Source organism: Hordeum vulgare, chromosome 7H (assembly GCF_904849725.1).
Source record: "Hordeum vulgare subsp. vulgare chromosome 7H, MorexV3_pseudomolecules_assembly, whole genome shotgun sequence".
Classification (NCBI taxonomy): Eukaryota; Viridiplantae; Streptophyta; class Magnoliopsida; order Poales; family Poaceae; genus Hordeum; species Hordeum vulgare.
Window position 1 is genome coordinate 95,620,816 of NC_058524.1, and position 21,787 is coordinate 95,642,602.

The window sequence follows — 21,787 nt, forward strand, 5'->3', positions numbered from 1 at the left end:
CATATAGTCTTCTATGATTGCTAATACTCAAAGCTTATTTTTAGAGCAAATAACATCCATCGAACACAGATAAAAATAGGGGCTTAATGTTTCGCCTCCCAACATATTTATCATAAAGATAATTGTCAACAATAATGAATCATGATCTAATATATTTGAATGGATATATATGTTTGGATCTTTCTCCACTACATGGTGCTTGCCAACTAATAGACTGCGGTTGTAGTAAGAAGTTGACTCAACATGAAGAGTAAGTAAATAGATTGTCCCTTCGTAGAGGGAAGAAGGGATTTGCAAAGGTGCCAGAGTTCATTGTTTTAAAATAGAGATGAATATGTAATTTTGGGTGGTGTGCGTTTCATGTCAACATCACAACAGAGTTTTCAATATCTTCCATGCTAATCACACTATTGGCGGTTCCCAAAGAGAATTGAAATTTTATTCCCCCTCCACCATTCTATCACATTCCATGGCTAGCCGTATCCACGGGTGCCTTCCAAACAATCAACTTTCTCGGGGGAGTTCTTATTTTTATTATTTTTTATTATGCAAGACTAGGAATCCTTTTTACCAGCCTCTTTCGTGCATTGACAATTGATAAACACTCGTCTTGATAATAACTCGCTTAGCATGGAAGATAATGACTGCCTCGTCACTCCATGAGCGGTACGAGCACACAAAACGTATGTTTATTTGAATGTTTAGAGGTGGCACATGCAAATTTACTTGGAATGACAGTGAAATACCATATATAGGTAAGTATGGTGGACTCTCATGGAAGAAATTTGGCTCAGTCGTTTGGATGCACAAGTAATATTTCTACTTAGTACGAAGTTTTTGCTAGCAAGAAGTTCTAAACAAGCATCACACGTTGGAGGATCCATAACAATATAACTTCTATGCAAATATACCCAAACATAACCATTACGTTGTCTTCCTTGTACAACATCAACTATTTGATCAAGCTTGAAAATAATTAATGGGCATTCACAATCATAAAAGATGTCCAAGATAATATATTTGTATGTGAAAGTTCTCTTCCTTGTAATAATCATTCATGAATTGCTTGTGTGACCAATACTATGATTGTCAAACTTCAATAGATTTTGCTTTCCAAACCAATTGTGAAACTACTACTAAGAATATAGCACACTGATGATTTCAAATTTATTACATTTCATTCATTCACAATTTAGTCTTAGGATATAAGTGAAGCATAAGAGTAAACATCAAACTACTCTCAAAAGGATATAAGTAAAGATTAGCGAGTAGTCAAACAATTAAGTAGCTATGTGAAGACCCTCTCAATAAAGTTTTTCAGATTTGAGCATTTTATTAAAACATCAAAGAAAACCAAAATTGCATTTCAAGAATAGCACATATCATGTGGACAAATAAAAATTCAGGCTCAACATAAGCTACCCGATATTTGTTCACGAAGAGAGATGGGATGCGTAGCATCCCCAAATTCACATGCTTGAGACTTCTTGTAATATTTACTTGGGGTGCCCTACGATCCCCAAGCTTGAGCTTTTATATCTCATTCAATCCTCTCATATCCCGGTTTCACCCAAGTCTCAAAAACTTCATCCACACAAAATATGAAAAGAACTCGTGAGATAGGTTAGTACACATAAAAGTAAAGCAACACTTCATGTATTGCCAAGACAAGTTGCATAATAATTTTCAAACATTAGGTATTGTATACTATAATTTACACAATTTATATTTACCAATATAAGCCATGAAACTTTAGGATAAGTAGATAACAAAACTATGACAACAATGTGTCCAAATAGAACACTCTGTAGGATTTAATTCGAAAAGTGTACCTATGTAACTCAAAACATTCAAAAAATTTAGGACATGTGAGCTAATTTGTATGAAAGCATTGTATTAAAATTTCAAAAAAATTCCATGTTTCAGTACCATCTGATACTTCAAATACTACACAAAAAGTTTCTGTTTTAGTACAACACACATCACACATGCAATTGAAGCATTCTAAAGGAAATTCTTGGAACTTTTTACTGAAAAACAAGATTATAAATAAAATCTAACAGATAAAAACAAAATAAAATGATACTTCAAGCAAAACACATACCATGTGACGAATAAAAATATAGCTCCAAGTAAGATATACCGATAATGTTAGAGACGTAAGAGGGGATGCCTTCCGGGGCATCGAGAAGCTTGGACGCTTGAGTCTTCCTTGGATATTACCTTGGGGGTGCCTTGGGAATCCCCAATCTTAGGTTCTTGATGCTCCTTATTCACCTCATATCGGTATCTCACGCAAAACTTGAAAACTTCAATCACACTAAACTTAACGGAACTTCATGAGATGGGTTAGTATAATAAAGATAGATCATTCACTTAGATACTGTCACTACAAGATTCATAATTGTTCTCACATGATACCTAGTATATTATATCATTCCCATAATTTATATCAGCAAATATAAGCTATGGAAACATTAAAACAAGCAAACTATGCATGCAAAACAAAATCTATAAAAAACATAATAGTCTCTCAAGATCTGAATGGACACCATACTTACGAGACTCTAGAAATTATGAAAAATTAGGACAATCACATAATTTGCTTACTAAAATTGTGTAAAATTTTCATAATTTCTTGACGTACGAGTAAAATCACAAAAATTATGCCGTGGACATAAAAGTTTCTATTTTTGCACAGAATCAAATAAGGAAGTATACAACTAGGCCAAAGGCTTTACTTGGAACTTTATTGAAATAAAATACACAAACCATGATTACTATAGTAGCTTAATCATGTTAACACACAAAAATTTAAAGTAAAAATGTTGGTTTGTCTCCCAAAAAGCGTTTTTCTTTAATGCCTTTTAGCTAGACACGATGATTTCAATGATGCTCATATAAAAAGTAGTAACTGAGGTATGCAAGAGAGCATCATGAATCACATGACAATAACATTTAATCTAACCCATGTCCTATGCATGGGGGTTTGCAAGCAAAAAAAATGTTTTATCAATAATCAACTTGCTTAGGTAGTCAAAACAAGCATGACTTCAAAACTTTGAACACATAGGGAGGAAACTTGATATTATTGCAATTCCTACAAGCATATATTCCTCCCTGATAGTAATTTTCAGTAGAATCATGAAGGAATTCAACAATATAACTATCAAATAAAGCATTCTTTTCATGATGCACAAGCATATAATTTTTATTACTATCCACACAAGTAAAATTCTTATCATTCATAGTAGTGGGAGCAAACTCAACAAAATAACTATCATAAGATACTTGATTGATATAATCCATGTGAATATAAAAATCATGATGACAAGTTTCACGGTCATCCTTATTCTTTATAGCATAAATATCATCACAATAATCATCATAGATAGGAGGCATGATTTCATCATAATAAATTTGCTCATCAAAACTTGGGGCTAAAAATGGCATCTTTATCAAACATAGCGTCCCCAAGCTTATGGTTTTGCATATTCTTGATAACCCATAAGTATAGGGGATCGCAACAGTTTTCGAGGGTAGAGTATTCAACCCAAATTTATTGATTCGACACAAGGGGAAGCCAAAGAATATTCTCAAGTGTTAGCAGTTGAGTTGTCAATTCAACCACACCTGAAAGACTTAGTATCTGCAACAAAGTATCAGTAGCAAGGTAGTGTGATAGCAACAGTAGCAACAGTAACCAGTAGCAGCAAAGTGCCAACAGTAGCAGCAGAGCAACAGTAGCAGCAGTAACAGCAGTAGTGACAGAGTAACATAGCAAGGACCAGTAGGAAAAACTCGTAGGCATTGGATCGGTGATGGATGATTATGCCGGATGTTATTCATCATCCAACAGTTATAACACGGAGATATATGTAACTAGCTCCAGTTCGTCAATGTAATGTAGGCATGTATTCCGTATGTAGTCATACGTGCTTAGGGAAAAGAACTTGCATGACATCTATTGTCCATCCCTCCCGTGGCAGTGGGGTCCTAATGGAAACTACGGGATATTAAGGTTCTCCTTTTAATAAAGAACCGGACCAACGCATTAACACTTAGTGAATACATGAACTCCTCATACTATGGTCATCTCCGGGAGTGGTTCCGGCTATTGTCACTCCGGGGTTGCCGGGTCATAACACATAGTAGGTGACTACAACTTGCAAGATAGGATCAAGAACACACATATATTGACGACAACATAATCAGTTCAGATCTGAAATCATGGCACTCGGGCCCTAGTGACAAGCATTAAGCATGGCAAAGTAGTAGCAACATCAATCTCAGAACATAGTGGATACTAGGGATCAATCCCCGTCAAAAGTAACTCGATTACATGATAGATACCATCTAACCCATCACCGTCCAGCAAGCCTACGATGAGATTACTCACGAACGGTGAAGAGCATCATGGAATTGGCGATGAAGGAAGGTTGGTGATGACGATGGCGACGATCTCCCCTCTCCGGAGCCCAAAACGGACTCCAGATCTGCCCTCCAGAGGAAGAATAGGGGGTGGCGGTGCCTCCGTATCGTAAAACGCGATGAACTCTTCTCCTTGATTTTTTTTCCGGACAAAAGGGACTAAATAGAGCTGGAATTGGAGGCGGTGGAGCAACGTGGGCCCCACAAGCCTGCTAGGCGCGACCAGGGGGGCCCGCGCCTGGTGGGCTTGTGGGCTCCACGCTCCACCCCTCCGGTTGATTCTTGCGCCAGTATTTTTTTATATATTCCACAAAAAATCCCCGTAAATTTCCAGGTCATTCCGAGAACTTTTATTTCTGCGCAAAAACAACACCATGGCAATTCTGCTGAAAACAGCATTAGTCCGGGTTAGTTCCATTCAAATCATGCAAATTAGAGTCCAAAACAAGGGCAAAAGAATTTCGAAAAGTAGATACGACGGAGACATATCTCATATCATTAGCATCATTGATACTCACAGAATTCATACCAACAATATTGCTATCATGCTTATCATTCAAGGATTTGAAATTAATCATTTTCATAAATTCTTCCTATAGCAATTGAGCATAATTTTCCAAACCATCATTTTCACGTAAGACATTATGGAGACGAAGCAAATGAGGAAACCTAAATTCCATTTTTGTAGTTTTATTTTATAAAACCAAACTAGTGAAAAACAAGAAACTAAAAGATTTAATTGCAAGATCTGAAGATATACCTTCAAGCACTCACCTCCCCAACAACGGCGCGAGAAAAGTGCATGATGTCTACTGAACAACTTTATTCTTGTAGACTATGTTGGGCTCCAAGGGCAGAGTTTTGTAGGAGAGTAGCAATTTTCCCTCAAGTGGATGACCTAAAGTTTATCAATCCGTGGGAGGTGTAGGATGAAGAAGGTCTCTCTCAAACAACTCTACAATCAAATACAAAAAATCTCTTGTGTCCCCAACACACCCAATACAATGGGAAATTGTATAGGTGCACTAGTTCGGCGAAGAGATGGTGATACAAGTGTAGTATGGATGGAAGATATATGTTTTTGTAATCTGAAAAATATCAAAACAACAAGGTAGCAAATGTAAAACAGCGAGCAAAATATTGTATAAATGCTTGGTGATAAGGCCTAGGGTTCATACTTTCACTAGTGCAATCTCTCAACAATGTTAACATAGTAGAATTATATGATCATCCCTCAATGTGCAACAAAGAATCACTCCAAAGTTACTATCTAGCGGAGAGCAATAAGATGGAATTGGTGTAGGTAGTAGAACCATCTCAAAGTTATTATTTCTGATCAATCTTTTGAGCTATTTCTATAAGTGTCACAAACAGCCCTAGATTTCGTACTAGAATAACACCCATAATACATATCAATCAACCCTAATGTCATCTAGATACTTCAATGTCACCTCAAGTATTCGTGGATAAATTATGCGACATGCATCAAACAATTCCAGGTCTATCATATTCAATCAAACACAAAGAACTTCAAGGAGCACCCCAATATTTCTATGAGAGAACATGGTATGAAAACGTGCAATCAACCCCTATGCATAGATCCCCAAGGTCACAGGAATCCGCAAGATGATGCCATAACATATATCAAGTGAATCACTTGAATACCCCAATGTCACTACAAGTATTCGCATGCAAGACATACATCAAGTGTTCTCAAACCAAAATATTCAATCTAACATAACGAGATCTTAAAGGGAAAGCTTCAATTCATCACAACAAGGTAGAAAGGGAATTAAATCATATGATCCAACTAGATTAACAAGGCCCGTGATACATCAAGATCGTGCCATCTCAAGAACACGAGAGAGAAAATGAACACATAGCTACTGGTACATACCCTCAGCCCCGAGGGTGAACTACTCCCTCCTCATCATGGCTTCCGCTGGGATGATGAAGATGGCCATCGGAGATGATTTCCCCTCTCCGACATGGTACTGAAAAGGCTCCACATGGGTTTTCCATCGATAGAGAGAGTTGGTGCGGCGAAGCTGAAGTTCTGTCTTTATTTATGGGGTTTCTGGTATATATAGATTTTTTCAGCGTTGGAATCACGCTAAACAGAGCCAGGTGGGCCCCACAAGCCATCAGGGTGCGGACAGGGGGTGCCCGTGCCATGTTGGTTTGTGGCACTCGATCCCACTCCACCAAGCTGCATTTATTGAACGAAGAACTCAGGGATCCAACCTGAGCTCCCCTTAGAAAATTGGAGAACAAGTCAATGACTAGAGGTGTTGCTGCATCATACAATCACCTAGTTTGAAACCTAGAACTTGTTACACACCTGTGTGTAATGGAGAGAGAACTGAGGGGTCCAACCTAACTTTCGCCTCTAAATCATAAATCCGCGTGGAACATGAGAAATTTGGAAGTCAACAATTGTCACTTCGAAGACGGAATCTTACCTATTGTTTGTGCTTCTGTTTCTCTACACTATGGGGCTATGAAGGTCTTGGATAATAAAGTTAAAGTTAATCTAGTTTCAGAAATAATAATTTAGATGTATTTTCTTTGGGATTTATGGTGGCTAGTTGTATCACTTGTTGTGCTTTCGAGCAATGTCGAATTTTAGTTGTAGTATCTCTATGTTGTTGCTGGTGGGTGTATGTATCAATGGTTGTAACTACAAGAAAAATATTTCTTACCTTGTGTTCAGCCGTAAGCCAAGCGCGGTTTATTGGGCAATCGGTTTATAGACGTGTACGCCGAGGGCAAACAACAAATCCATGGGAAAAGATTCATTCTCGATATATTAGCCTTTATAATTTATATGAATTTGGATTGCAACATAATATATGTCCCCTATTTTCGTCAGGAAGTAGTAAAATTATGGCTTCTCTGATGATAAGATCTTTTAACGATATAAGTATTTCTCTTATGCATGTTATCTAGAGATGTACCGGTACACTCCATTTATGGTTGTCTCTACAACGTGTGAAGAATCAAGATATGTTTACGAAGGTGTGTACACATGACAGATGATCTTTGAATTGACCATCCCACGTCTTAAGCATTATACTGATTCCATTTGATTAAATGTATTTCACCTTTTCTGATTTGTTTGGATTTAAACTTGAATATGGTTGTGTGTATCTTAGTTATGCAGAGGTCGCGTATAATGCTTAAATATTTTAAGTAACAAAATGCCCTTTATCAAAAAATATAAAATTATATAGCTGAATATTTTTCTTCGCAACATTCCCTTTTTACCGCGTCCTTGATTTTTGCGTGAAACCCAATTAAAACATACCTTTTCATCAACATAGAGATTAGATCAACTTGACTGTATTTTTTAGTGTATAATTAGAAAGTCATCTTAGAAATAGGAACAAGATAATGTGCAGACTATGAAAAATATGCATGCACAAATTGTACACGGGGAGAGAAGATTAACCAACGATGGCATTGCTTTCCTTTCCTACCAAGAGATGTTATTTGATGACATATAGAAAAAAGTTGTGATTTGGGATGACTTTTGCACATAGGTGAACTTCCCGCAAAAAAATAGTGTTGAACTTTGGAAGCTTTCAATACAAATTTGGTCTTTGTTTTCTTACATTAAACAAATTTATGCTTAAATGAATTATTACCATTCTTTATCTCACTTCCGCATAGAACCCACACATTCGTAATTAAAATCTTTTCTTATTAAAAATGTAGATTTTCCATAATGAAAATTTTAACAAGATTTTCATATTTTTGACTCGCTATTTCCCCTTCACTCATTCTTATATCCAGGAAGCAATAACGACTTATTACAATTTATTATTTCCATTTCACAACATTCTCCTTTTGCCACCCCTCTAATCCTTGTCCGAAATCATATACAACATACCTTTTATTATAACATAAGGAGTAGAACATAGATTACACACAACGATATCTACACGGGGAGAGAAAGATAAACCAACTATAACAAAGACTACAAGTTAAACTTCAGTAGCAATACTTCTTCCAGGCTAGATCTACACCAAAAAACAATGCTCTCTATGAATACCCTAGCTACCACAAAGCCCACATCATCGCCGACTGATTCTTTGGGTCTCCATCCTACGGCGGTTGATTTTGACATCAGGGGGGCGGCGAAGACGATGGATCTTTGTGCTTGTGGGGCCTCTTGGTATAGTTTGTTAATTCATTGATATGTTTTGGTGTCCTCATGTCATTCACTTGGTCGACGACAACACATTTCAATAAGTATATCCACCCCCTGTCCAAGTCGTGGTGGTGATGGTTCTGGCATCGGAGTGAAGCACATGAGTTTTTTCTCTCCCCAAAATCCACCCGCACCATTGCGAGGGAGAGTCGTCGACCGTGATGTTTCTGCCTCAGTTCGCGGTGGCATCACCGGTCTCTTCAATAAGATCCCATGATGGCGTTGTTGCCATCGATGTGTGCCAGAGTCTCATAGCCCCCCCCCCCCCCGTCTCTCACGCGACGCTTCATGCTTCAGATCATCTTCGTTCACCCCTCATGTCACCGTCGGAGAACTTCCCGGCCATAGCTACAACTCCCTTACATTGGTGACACGGAGCGGGGGTGGCTCACGGCGCGCCATCACTTTGTGCAGGTGAGAGACATCGACTAACCCCTCCTTCGATCTCTGTGTACATTTTGTTTCGTCAATGATGTTCTTGTAAGGCTCACAAACTGCATCCCCATTTTCCTGAAATTGTACTGTATTACCCACAATTTTAGTAGTGCAATTTGCAGGAGTACAAAAATTGAAGTTGCTTTTTGGTATTTCCTCAATCCCCATTTCTGCCCCCCCTTTCTCTCTCCTTCCCGGTGTGGGGCTGCGTGGCCGTTCACTGTTGAACGCCCACATGATGTGTATAAATAATCCCCCGCACGTATGCCCACTCCCCCTCCCCTCATTGGCTCCCCCGCCCCCGCCTGCCTCCCCCATATCGCCACCGCGCCCGCGCCATAAATCAAGCGAGCGCAGCTCCACTTGAACGCCGCACCTCACCGCACCGCACGCCTCCCCTGCCACGCCGCCGTGTCAGCGTAGGAAGGAAGAGCGAGCGTTTGTTGTCGCAGCGGCGGCGGCGGCGGCGGCCGGCACGGCAAGATGATCACGGGCACGGACTTCTACCACGTCATGACGGCGATGGTGCCGCTGTACGTGGCGATGATGCTCGCGTACGGGTCCGTCAAGTGGTGGCGGATCTTCACGCCGGACCAGTGCTCCGGGATCAACCGCTTCGTGGCGCTCTTCGCCGTGCCGCTGCTGTCCTTCCACTTCATCTCCAGCAACAACCCCTACACCATGAACCTCCGCTTCATCGCCGCCGACACCCTGCAGAAGCTCATCGTGCTCGCGCTGCTCACCCTCTGGAGCCACCTCTCCCGCAACGGCTCCCTCGAGTGGACCATCACCCTCTTCTCCCTCTCCACGCTGCCCAACACCCTCGTCATGGGCATCCCGCTCCTCAAGGGCATGTACGGCGACGAGTCCGGCAGCCTCATGGTGCAGATCGTGGTGCTGCAGTGCATCATCTGGTACACGCTCATGCTCTTCATGTTCGAGTACCGCGGCGCCAGGATCCTCATCACCGAGCAGTTCCCCGACACCGCCGGCGCCATCGCCTCCATCGCCGTCGACCCCGACGTCATGTCGCTCGACGGCAGGAGGGACATGATCGAGACGGAGGCGGAGGTCAAGGAGGACGGCAAGATTCACGTCACCGTCCGCCGCTCCAACGCCTCACGCTCCGACATCTACTCGCGCCGGTCCATGGGGTTCTCCAGCACCACGCCGCGACCCAGCAACCTCACCAACGCCGAGATCTACTCGCTGCAGTCGTCGCGGAACCCCACGCCCCGGGGCTCCAGCTTCAACCACACCGACTTCTACTCCATGGTGGGACGCAGCTCCAACTTCGCCGCCGGGGACGCGTTCGGCCCGGTGGTGCGCACCGGGGCCACGCCGCGCCCGTCCAACTACGAGGAGGACAAGGCCGGCAACAACAACAACAGCAGCAACAACAAATACGGGCAGTACCCGGCGCCCAACCCCGCGATGGCGGCGCCGCAGAAGCCGGCCAAGAAGGCGGCCAACGGGCAGGCCAAGGGCGAGGACGGCAAGGACCTGCACATGTTCGTGTGGAGCTCCAGCGCGTCGCCCGTGTCCGACGTGTTCGGCAACGGCACCGAGGCGTACAACGAGGCCGCCGCCAAGGACGTCCGCGTCGCCGCCGCCTCGCCGCGCAAAGGTTTCCATTTCCTAGCCACTGATTACCGGCAAGTTAATTAGTACGGCCGCTAATTAATCTGCTCTCTTATTGGTAACTGAATGAATCAATCACAGCGGACGGCGTGGAGCGTGACGAGTTCAGCTTCGGGAACAAGGAGAGGGACGCGGAGGCCGGCGACGAGAAGGCCGCGGCGGAGCAGGGCACCGCGGGCCTGGTGCCGGCGCCGACGGCGATGCCGCCGACGAGCGTGATGACGCGGCTCATCCTCATCATGGTGTGGCGCAAGCTCATCCGCAACCCCAACACCTACTCTAGCCTCATCGGCCTCATCTGGTCCCTCGTCTGCTTCCGGTAATGGTCACTCCTCCCCCAGCGTCCGCCGGCGAGGTTACGTCAGTTACTGCCGAGCAGTTAACTCACTCGTTACGCGTGAATGCAGGTGGAACTTCGTGATGCCGGCGATCATCATGAAGTCCATCGCCATCCTGTCCGACGCCGGCCTCGGCATGGCCATGTTCAGCCTCGGTGCGCTGCTCTGCTCTGCTCTGCATCTTCGTGCATGCATGCATCATGCATGCGAGCCAACCGTGGTTCATTTGATTCATATACGCCGTGGTGCTGACATTCGCATGTGCAGGGCTGTTCATGGCGCTGCAGCCGCGGATCATCGCGTGCGGGAACAAGAGGGCGACGTTCGCCATGGCCGTGCGGTTCCTGACGGGCCCGGCCGTCATGGCCGCCGCCTCCATCGCCGTCGGCCTCCGCGGCACGCTCCTCCACATCGCCATCGTGCAGGTACGGCACAGAGACGATGCCCGACCAACCGAGCCGCACAAACCAAACACAGCACAGGCTTGCACGCTGACAAGAAGCCGCCTTTCGATGAAAAAAGAATGGGGGGGACACCGGTCAAGTGGCCGGGCACGCCGATACGACGCCATGAACGCATGCACTCCGCGCTGTTCCCTGCGCCGGGAAAGCGCGGCAAGCGCCCGCTTTCGCTTTCGCTTTACGCTTTCGCACGCAAGAGCACGACGCGCACAGCTTGGCTCTGGTTTGTTTAAGCTGCTCGCTCGTTTTTCTTTTTGCGCAGGCAGCGCTGCCCCAGGGCATTGTCCCCTTCGTCTTCGCCAAGGAGTACAGCGTGCACCCCGACATCCTCAGCACGGCGTAAGTGCATGCAGCCGGCGACCATGCCCGTGTCCCTGAATAAAAACCATGAGATTCTCCACGCCTGCGTGCGTGCATTCTCGCTTGTCTCACCCGCCGTTCTCTTGTGCATGCAGTGTCATCTTCGGCATGCTCATCGCGCTGCCCATCACGCTGGTCTACTACATCCTGCTGGGGCTGTGAGCTGACGGAGACATGCGCGGCCGGGCTGCAACACCATGCCGGCGTGGCGTCGGAGACAGACAGAGGAGGCGACAAGGGAGCTGCAGCGGCTCCATGCGCCTGCCGGGGACATGATGCGTGCTCCTGCACGCCGGAGGCTAATTACTAGGATTCTTAATTAGGTGTAGGGGTCAGATGGGGTGAGGGGAGGAATGTTTAGGGCAAGAGTTTGGGTTGGTAAATCAATCAAAGGTTGGGGAGGCAGAGGATCAATCCGGTTTGGGGATTTAGAAGGGGTACTCCTGCCATGTGTGCGTTGGGAGAGGTTTCTTTCCCTGGAGGGAGGGTGGCTGGGCTGTAAAATGGGTGTCAATTTGATGAAATTAATGCTAAGAGCTCTTGTTCACCTTACTATATGCCACCAGTACAATTTTTTCCCATGTGAATTAGGGCTGTAATGTTTTATCAACACTTCTTTAGGAGAGAAGATGGTGATGCAGCATGAGCAGAGCATCCTTCTCCATGTGTTGGCCTAGCTATCAGCTATTGATGATGTTCCTAGCTCGGGGCCAATTTGGTGCCAAGGGTTCACGCATCAACATCTTGCTAACCGAAACACCAATCGCGTAATAATTAGGTTCATTGTTTCTAAACATAATTTGGACGTATACAATTAGATTTGGATATTTATTTCTTCTGTGGCAGAGTAGTACCTAAATCTCGAGCCACCTAAATGTTTAAAAGGGAATATGTTATACGTATTAAAATTCGACATTATTGCAATAAGGAGGCGTAGATGGAACTTCTTGGATGTTTGTCTAATGTGGTCGTTCTCAAGGCCTAATTAGATTCCCTTTTTATTATTACATACTACTTCGTATTATGTACTCCCTTCGTTCGGGTTTGTTGAGCCCATTCAACAATAGATTGAAAACTGCCCTAAAAAAATAGAATGAAAACTGTCTAGAAAATAGATTGAAAACTGTATCACCCAGGCATTCACTACCTTATTTTAGGACTACATTACATTCATCATATGATTGCTCACGCGCATTTAGACTCATGCATAAACTAAAACAAATTAAGATAACAAGAAATGACCGGTATACATATCCATATAACTGTAAAAGAATGCGACCATAAAATATTGAGTGGAATAGACAATGATTTTGCCGATTTTTTTTGTCTAAACTAGTCCTGCGATGTAAAAACCGTCCATATAACGCGTGTGCGGGAGAATATAGCGTTTCAACGGTCACGCAAAAATATTGCGGCGGTAAAAAGGCACCAACACAGTGGGAAAAACTGCATCACGCGTGGTTTATTTGGTGCGTCCGCTCTAGCATGCTGAACAAGCGAATATCGCGCGCGAAACCCCAACCGCCACTCAGTGCTCCGACCACGCCCGCCTTCGCCCCGCCCCGCGCCTCCGCCAGTGAAATTTCTGTGATGGACGGCCGCACCGACACCCCCTCAACCCCTTCCTATGCCCGCGACCTATCTGCCTCCTCCGCCGCCAATGCACCGATAGATCTCTTCGCTCCCGGTGGTCGACGATCAACAAAGATTGTCAAAGATGGTAGGCGGCAATGACGTTGGTTGACAAGATAAACCCAAGTGGCACTAATGATAGGGATAGGGTAAGTGTCATTTCTTTATGTTCCATGTTCATGCTTCATCTTTTTTGTTTGAGGTGGTAGCTTGTTGTTTTGTTTGTTGCACAGTATTGCACAAAGCTTGTTTCGAGGAGAAGAAAAGAAGACCAAGAAAGGCAAGGTTAAGAGAGGGAGAGTATTTGTGTTGCCCCATTGAAGTGTTGAATGATGAGGAGAAATGGAAGGAATGTCCTGATGATGACGAGACCAAGAAAGACAATGCTGATGCGGTGGTCTTAGATGATGACGAGGAGGCATCAAGTGATGGTGCAAAGCTAGATTGGCCATGGTGGTCTTAGATGATGATGATGACGAGGAGGAGATCAAGAAAGACAATGTTGTAGGAGAAGAAATTGGCCATGTAGGAGCAAGCTAGTTTCTTGGAATATGATGGGCACATGATGCATGGGAGCTACCATGGGAGGCTTCGGAGGCATGTAAGCTACCATGGGAGACTTCGGAGGCTTGTGAGCTACCATGGGCGGCATGGGTGCATGGGAGGCACGAGAGCACCTACAGGAGGCACGAGTTTTTGGTCTCTCATGGGAGGCATGGGAGCACCTCACACGATGCCTCACAATCCTTCGCATGATGCCTCACATGCCTTTGGAGATAATGCAAACAATGTTCGAGGTTCGAATGACATTGAGGTGCTTGAAGATTATGAAGAGTAGGAAAAAGAGGAGGAGGACGAGAAGGAAGAAGAGGAGGAAGAAGATAAGCAAAAAGATGGAGCATGATTCTTGATGTTTCATTTGTTTTTGTGAACTTATTTGTCATGAATTGCTTGTGGTTAGATGATTTTAAACTATGTCATGTATTTGAACTATCCTATGTTGCTCAACTCATCATTTTGCAAATTTTAAATGTTCAAGACCATATTATTTTAATTTTCACAAGTTGATATATGACGTTTCATATGTGACAAGCGGCGACTAGGCGCGAGCGTTGTATTTTACCGCATCTGGTGAAGCGTAAAAGCGACTCGTTAAATTTGGAGCATCTGGAAAATCTACCACACGTGCGCCCGTGCGCTAAAACACTATCTCGGCGCCCAAATTTTCTTAGCTCACCACGCAACCGTGAATCTATTGAAGATTCTCTAAGGGCCTCTTGGATTTAGGGCTTATTTGAATTGAAGGAATTTAATATGAATTTCGAAGGATTCCATTGCATAGGAATGTTTCATATGGAAGCCCTTTGGATCATAGGATCGAGGTCACCAAATTCATATGAAACATATTCCTGTGCTACACATTTCACAGGAATCTCAAGATGAGCTCAAACATCATTTTTTTCCTTTGAGAAGTCCAATGCACTTAAGGCATCTCCAACAGCGACTCCCTTTGTCTTCCCCATGTATGCCCGCTCGTCTGGAGTGGCAAAGAGGGTGCTTCAGCCGGAGGGGAAGGGGGCGCCACCACTTCCGTGGAGCCCAAACGGGGGTTGCCGTTGGTGTAAGATAAAGAACTGGGCAGACCACCGGTTGTACAAGCCGACGATGCATCGGTGGTGGCCCACACGGGACACAAGGTGCGGTGGCCTCCCACTTTCTACTTTCCCTCCATGTTGGCGGCAAACACGAACGTGCTGGCCACCGACTCCTCAATCTCCAAGCACCCGACTTCCTTTGCCGTTAGGGAGAGGTTACGAGCACGTTGACGGTGGTTGGCACGGTCGCATGCACGGGAGGCGCGGTACAACGCGCATCACCCACGATGGCCGCTTCAACGTGCTCCCCCGCGTGCCTCTGTGGAGCTACCCTCCACTCCTCTGCGAGAAGGATTGGAGCGACGAGTCGCTGAACCACACGCTAGCTTGGAGCTGCATCTTGCTCCGTCGGGCTAGGTGAAGGAGGTGGACCAGCAAGCCGCTTTACTCGTATCCGACGGGCTCGGTGGGCAACCCATCAACCTTTTATTTCGAAGAACTACTTGATGACCCACAAGTATAGGGGACCAGTCGTGGTCCTTTAAATAAGTAAGAGTGCCAAACCGAATGAGGAGGAGAAGGAAATGATAAGCAGTTTTCAGCAAGGTATCCTGTGCAAGTCCTGTAAGTAATAGTGATATATAGTTTTGTAGCAAGATAGTTCGTAACCGGTGAAAAGTAACAATAGTAACAAAGGTGGAGCAAGGTAGCCCAATCCTTTTTATAGCAAAGGACATGCGTGGAAGTACTCTTATATAAAGAAGTGCTCCCGAGGACACATGGGAATATCTATCTAGTCATGTTCATCATATTGAGTTGATTCGCGTTTGCTACTTTGATAATTTGATATGTGTGTGGACTGGTGCTAAGGTGTTGTTCTTACTTGAACTAAAAACCTACTTATGGTTACCCCCTCGCATGCATCCACAACTACGAAAGAAGAATTAAGATAAATCTAACTATAGCATGAAACACGAGGATCCAAATTTGCCCCACATGAAGCAACGCATAAATTAGGGTTTAAGATTTTGTCACTTTCGCAACCCATCATCTACTTGTTACTCCACAATGACTTCGCTTAGGCCCATAACATGGTGAAGTGTCATATAGTCGATGTTCACAAGACACCACTAAAGGAAGTAACAACATACACATCATTAAAATATTGAACGAATACCAACTTTATATGATTACTTATAACCAGACTTCTCCCATGTCCCGAGGAACAATAGTAACTACTCACGCCTCATCAATATGTTCAACATGAGAGGTATAATAATAATGATTAAGGATCTAAACATAATGTCTTCCACCAAGTAATCCAACTAGCATCAACTACAAGATGTAATTAGCACAACTAGCAACCCACATGTACCAATCTCAGGTTTTGAGACAAAGATTGGATACATGATATGAACTAGGGTTCGAGATGAGAGGGTGCTGGTGAAGATGTTGATGAAGATTGGTCCTCCCATGAAGGAGGAACTGTTGGTGATGACGATGGCTTCGATTTACACTTCTTGGAGAGGAATTCCTCCAACAGAATTGCTGTGCTCGAGAGCAAAAGGGCCTTTGCCCACGTTTTCACCTCGAGGGGGCGGCGCTTCGTCCCGAAAGTTATCTCTTACTTTTCCAAACACTTTTGCTGTGATTTTGGCCTATAATTTCTGATTTGAATGAAGCTAACCCGGACTGACGTTGTTTTCAGCAGAACTACCTTGGTATTATTTTTTAGTAGAAATAAAAGTTCTCGGAATCAGACGAAACTTTTTGTGAATTATTTTTGGGATTTATGGAGCGAAGACCTGCCGAAGGGGAAGAGCCAGGGGGCATAAGCCATCAGGGCGCACCCCCAGGCCATGACCTGATGGCTGGTGGGGCCCTTGAGGCTCCTCCGACCCTAATTTGAGTCCTATAAATTCATATTCTTCGAGAAAAAATAGAAGAGAAGTTTTCGTCGCGTTTTACGAGATGGAGACGCCACCACCTCCTATTCTTCCTTCAGAGGGTTGATCTAGAGTCCGTTTTGGGCTCTGGAGAGGGAGGGTTCGTCGTTGTCATCATCACCAACCCTTCTCCATCAACACCACCATGATACTCACCACCGAGAGTGACTAATTCCTTTGTAGGCTTGCTGGACAGAGGTGGAATTGGGTGAGGTTAATCATGTAATCGAGTTAAGTTTGATAAGGCTTGATCCCTAGTATCCACTATATTTTGAGATTGATGTTACTATGACTTTGCTATGTTTAATGCTTGTCACTAGGGTCCGAGTGCCATGATTTCAAATCTGAACCTATTATATTTTCATGAATATAAGAGTGATTTGGATCATATCTTGCAAGTTATAGTTACCTATTACGTGTCTTGATCCGCATACTCCAAGGTGACAATAATTGGGATTCTTTTCGGTGATTGCCGTAATTTGAGGAGTTAATGTATTCACTATGTGTTAATCCTTTGTTCTGGTTCTCTATTAAAAGGATGCCTTAATATCCCTTAGTTTCCGATAGGACCCCGCTGCCACGGTAGGGTTGGACAAATTATGTCATGCAAGTTCTTATCGCAAGTACAAATGACTATATATGGAATACATGCCTACATTATATTGATGAATTGGAGCTAGTTATTTGTCACCCAAGTGTGTAACTGTTATATGATCAATGTCATCCAAATCATTATTCACTACTGGTCCACGTGCCCACGCGTTACATATACTGAATCCTGCTAAGTTACTATTGTTGCTGCTACTTTCACACCTGCTACTAAATTGCTACTCCTACTACTCTTACCAAAATTCTTGCTATCATTGTTACAGTTACTACCATCACTTGTTGTGCTACTAAATATTTGCTGCACAAGGATATTGATGACCCACAAGTATAGGGGATCAATCGTATTCCTTTCGATAAGTAAGAGTGTCGAACCCAACGAGGAGCAGAAGGCTCTGATAAACGGATTTCAGCAAGGTAATAACTGGAAGCACTGAAAGTAGCGGTAACAAGTGATTGTGTAGCGAGGTGAAACGTAGCAAGCAAAAAGTAACAAGTAACAAGTAGTAGCAATGGTGCAGCAAGTGGCCCAATCCCTTTTGTAGCAAGGGACAAGCCTGAACAAAGTCTTATAGGAGGAAAAACGTTCCCGAGGACACACGGGAATTTCTGTCATGCTAGTTTCATCATGTTCATATGATTCACGTTTGTTACTTTGATAGTTTGATATCTGGGTGGACCAGTGCTTGGGTAATGCCCTTACTTGGACAAGCATCCCACTTATGATTAACCTCTCTCGCAAGCATCCGCAACTACAAAAGAAGAATTAAGACAAAGTCTAACCATAGTATTAAACTAGTGGATCCAAATCAGCCCCTCACGAAGCAACGCATAGACTGGGGTTTAAGCTTCTGTCACTCCAGCAACCCATCATCTACTTACTACTTCCCAATACCTTCCTCTAGGCCCAAATATGGTGAAGTGTTATGTAGTCGACGTTCACATAGCACCACTAGAGGAAAAGACAACATACATCATATCAAAATACCAAACGAATATCAAATTCACATGACTATTATTAACATGACTTATCCCATGTGCTTAGGAACAAAAGTAACTACTCACAAAGCATAATCATAATCATGATCAGAGGTGCAATGAATAGCATCAAGGATCTGAACATAAACTCTTCCACCAAGTAATCCAACTAGCATCAACTACAAAGAGTAATCAACACTACTAGTAACCTTACAAGTACCAATCGGAGTCGTGAGACGAAGATTGGTTACAAGAGATGAACTAGGGATTGAAGAGGAGATGGTGCTGATAAAGATGTTGATGAAGATGCCTCCCCTCCGACGAGAGGAGTGTTGGTGATGACGATGGCGATGATTTCCACCTCCGAGAGGGAAGTATCCCCGTCAGGATCGTCCTACCGGATCTCTAGATTGGATCTGCTCAAGTTCGCCTCGTGGCGGCGGCGAAACCACGAAAAAGCTCCCGTATGATTTTTTCTGGACCAAGACCCTTCATATAGCAAAAGAGGGGGCTAGTGGGCCGTCAGGAAGCCCACAAGCCCCCACTCCGCCACCAGGGGGGTGGTGGTGGTGGCAGGGCTTGTGGCGCCCTGGCAGACCCCCTCCGGTAATTCTTTCGCCTAGTATTTTTTATATAATCCCAAAAAAATCCACGTAACTTTTCAGGGCATTTGGAGATGTGGAGAATAGTGGACTAAGATTTGCTCCTTTTCCAGTCCAGAATTCCAGCTGCCTGAATTCTCCCTCTTCAAATAAACCTTACAAAATAAGAGAGAAAAGGCATAAATATGGTACCACAAGGTAATTTAACAGCCCAAAAAGCAATAAATATCAACATGAAAGCATGATGCAAAATGGACTTATCAACTCCCCCAAGCTTAGACCTCGCTTGTCCTCAAGCGAAAACCAAGTTCCATAAACATGTCCACATGTTGAGGGATGAAGGTGTCGATAAAACATAATACGGACATGAGGGCATCATGATCACACATAGAACAACAATACATCATAAAGATTCTTATGGGAAAGTAACAATTCCTTCACAAAGCAAAGTATGAAGCAAAAACCTTACCGAGAAGTAACCAACAATAGTCCATAGTCATTGAAGCAATTGCAATTTATCACAACATCAGAAAGAGTCAAATAAGAGCTTGTAAGGCAAACCCACATACTCAATCATCTCTTTTGTTTTCCACAATTGTTACAACTCACGTGGTACTCATGGTGTCAAAGTTTCAGCTGGACACACAGAAAGATAGGGGCTTATAGTTTTGCCTCCCAACGGTTTACCTCAAGGGTAAAGTCAACAATAATAAAGCATGAATACTCAACTCCAAGTTGATATATGAATATAGATCTTTCCCAAGCATGTGACGGTAGCCAAGACAAAGGCAAAAATAGGGAATTGGTGAAGATCACCATGAATCTTACAAGGGAAAAAAAGTAAAGGTACAAGATAGGCCCTTCGCAGAGGGAAGCAGAGGTTGTGATGCGCTTTTGAGGTTTGGACGCGTGTCCTCTTAGTGCGGAGGAACGTCACTTTATATTGCCTCCTGTGATAAAGAACTTTATTATGCAGTCTGTCGCTTTTATGTCTTCTTCATCACAGGTTCGTACAAAGCTTATTTTCCACACACTAATAGATCATACATATTAGAGAGAAATTCTTATTGCTTGCACCGATGACAACTTACTTGAAGGATCTTATTCAATCCATAGGTAGGTATGGTGGACTCTCATGGCAAAACTGGGTTGGAGGTTTATGTATGCACAAGTAGTATCTCTACTTGGTGTGGGAGTTTTGGCTAATATGAGGTGGAAGCAATCGCCACATGCTAAGGGATCTCTAATCATATAACATTGTTTGGAACCAAGCAAACACAATTAATTATGTTGTCTTCCTTGTCCAACATCTACTCCTAAGAATGTAATAGTTTGGTGAGTGCTCACAATTGTAAAAAGTGTCTAAGATGATATATTTATATGCGAACCTCTCTTTCCTTATTACTTATTATTAATTGCAACAATGACTGAGGTCTATGTTGATTTATTCTCAACAAGTTTCAATCATCATACGTGTCATAAGTGAAGTTATCACTTTCCATAAGATCGTCTCATGATCTTTCATGCTATCGTTCTTTTCATAATTTGATCATGGCACAAAGCAAAGCCCTTGACTAAGACACTCTTTATTATATAGCTCGTAAGCTCAAATACATCGGGGGAGAAACAAAAGCAAAAGACTCAAACTAAAAACTAGAGACTTATTCCTCTAAGGGAAGAAATAAAAACTAAAAAGGAAAGAACTAAAACAAAGGTAAAAACAAAAGATATAAAGGTGATACGATACCAGGGCAACTCCCCCAAGCTTGGAAGAAGCCAAGGGGATTGCCCATACCAATGCTTAGTTGTCTTCCTTCGATGGTGATGGTGGTGGAGTTATTGAAGCAGTCTTGAGCTTGTCTAATTTCCACTTGAGCAAAAAGTTCTGCTCCCTTAGATCGTCATTTTCTTCCTCAAGTTTCAACACTCTATGGCAAAGTTCCTACTTACTCTCCTACAAGAAACGAGAAGGGATAAACAAGGTCTTAGGCTTCTTCCTATGGTCAGGGAGGCTTGACTTCTTGAACTCCACATGGGTGTTTGCAGGTTGAGGTAGAGGAGCCTCCTCTTCATCAGAACTCGTTTGCTCCTTCCCTTTGGGCTCATAGTCCTCTTCCTCATCAGTGGTCCAGCCATATGGTTTGCAAGTCCCTATTAATCCTAGAGTTAGCACGATCATCGGCCACATAGATCACTTCTTCTGAATATTGAGAAGACATCTTGACCTAAATCTGCGGAAGAAACAGGCTTGAAATGAAAACAGAGGAAAACTGCGCGATACAGAGATCAAAACCTTTGGGCGAGTATATATTGATTTTTTCTGGGCCAGAAGGAGTCCTCCGCAAGAAAACGGAGTCCGGGAGGCACACGAGGTGCCCACAAGCTTGCCCTTCGCCACCACGGGGTAGGGGCAGTGTCCAAGCTTGTGGCCGCCTCGTGCGCTCTCCGGACTGCTTTTTATTTTTCTAATTTTCCAAAAATTCCAAAACGGAAGAAATTCCCTATTGGAAAAGCATCGGAGTCCAATTTCTTACCGAAACAGATACCTC

At 43.6% G+C, this 21,787-nt stretch overlaps 1 protein-coding gene across 2 annotated transcripts; it reads left to right on the forward strand.

Moving 5' to 3' along the window:
* The first annotated feature begins 9,356 nt into the window (after positions 1-9,356).
* Positions 9,357-12,431, forward strand: LOC123409789 (probable auxin efflux carrier component 1c). Of its 2 annotated transcripts, XM_045102660.1 has the most exons (6): positions 9,357-10,706; positions 10,802-11,039; positions 11,128-11,213; positions 11,326-11,483; positions 11,782-11,858; positions 11,975-12,431. In XM_045102660.1, exons 1-6 carry the CDS (start codon positions 9,563-9,565, stop codon positions 12,039-12,041), a joined length of 1,770 nt encoding a protein of 589 aa, XP_044958595.1. In that variant the 5' UTR covers positions 9,357-9,562; the 3' UTR covers positions 12,042-12,431. The 2 variants fall into 2 exon arrangements, with proteins under 2 accessions (XP_044958595.1, XP_044958594.1); XM_045102659.1 differs by having other exon boundaries at positions 11,326-11,858.
* The last annotated feature ends 9,356 nt before the right edge of the window (positions 12,432-21,787 follow it).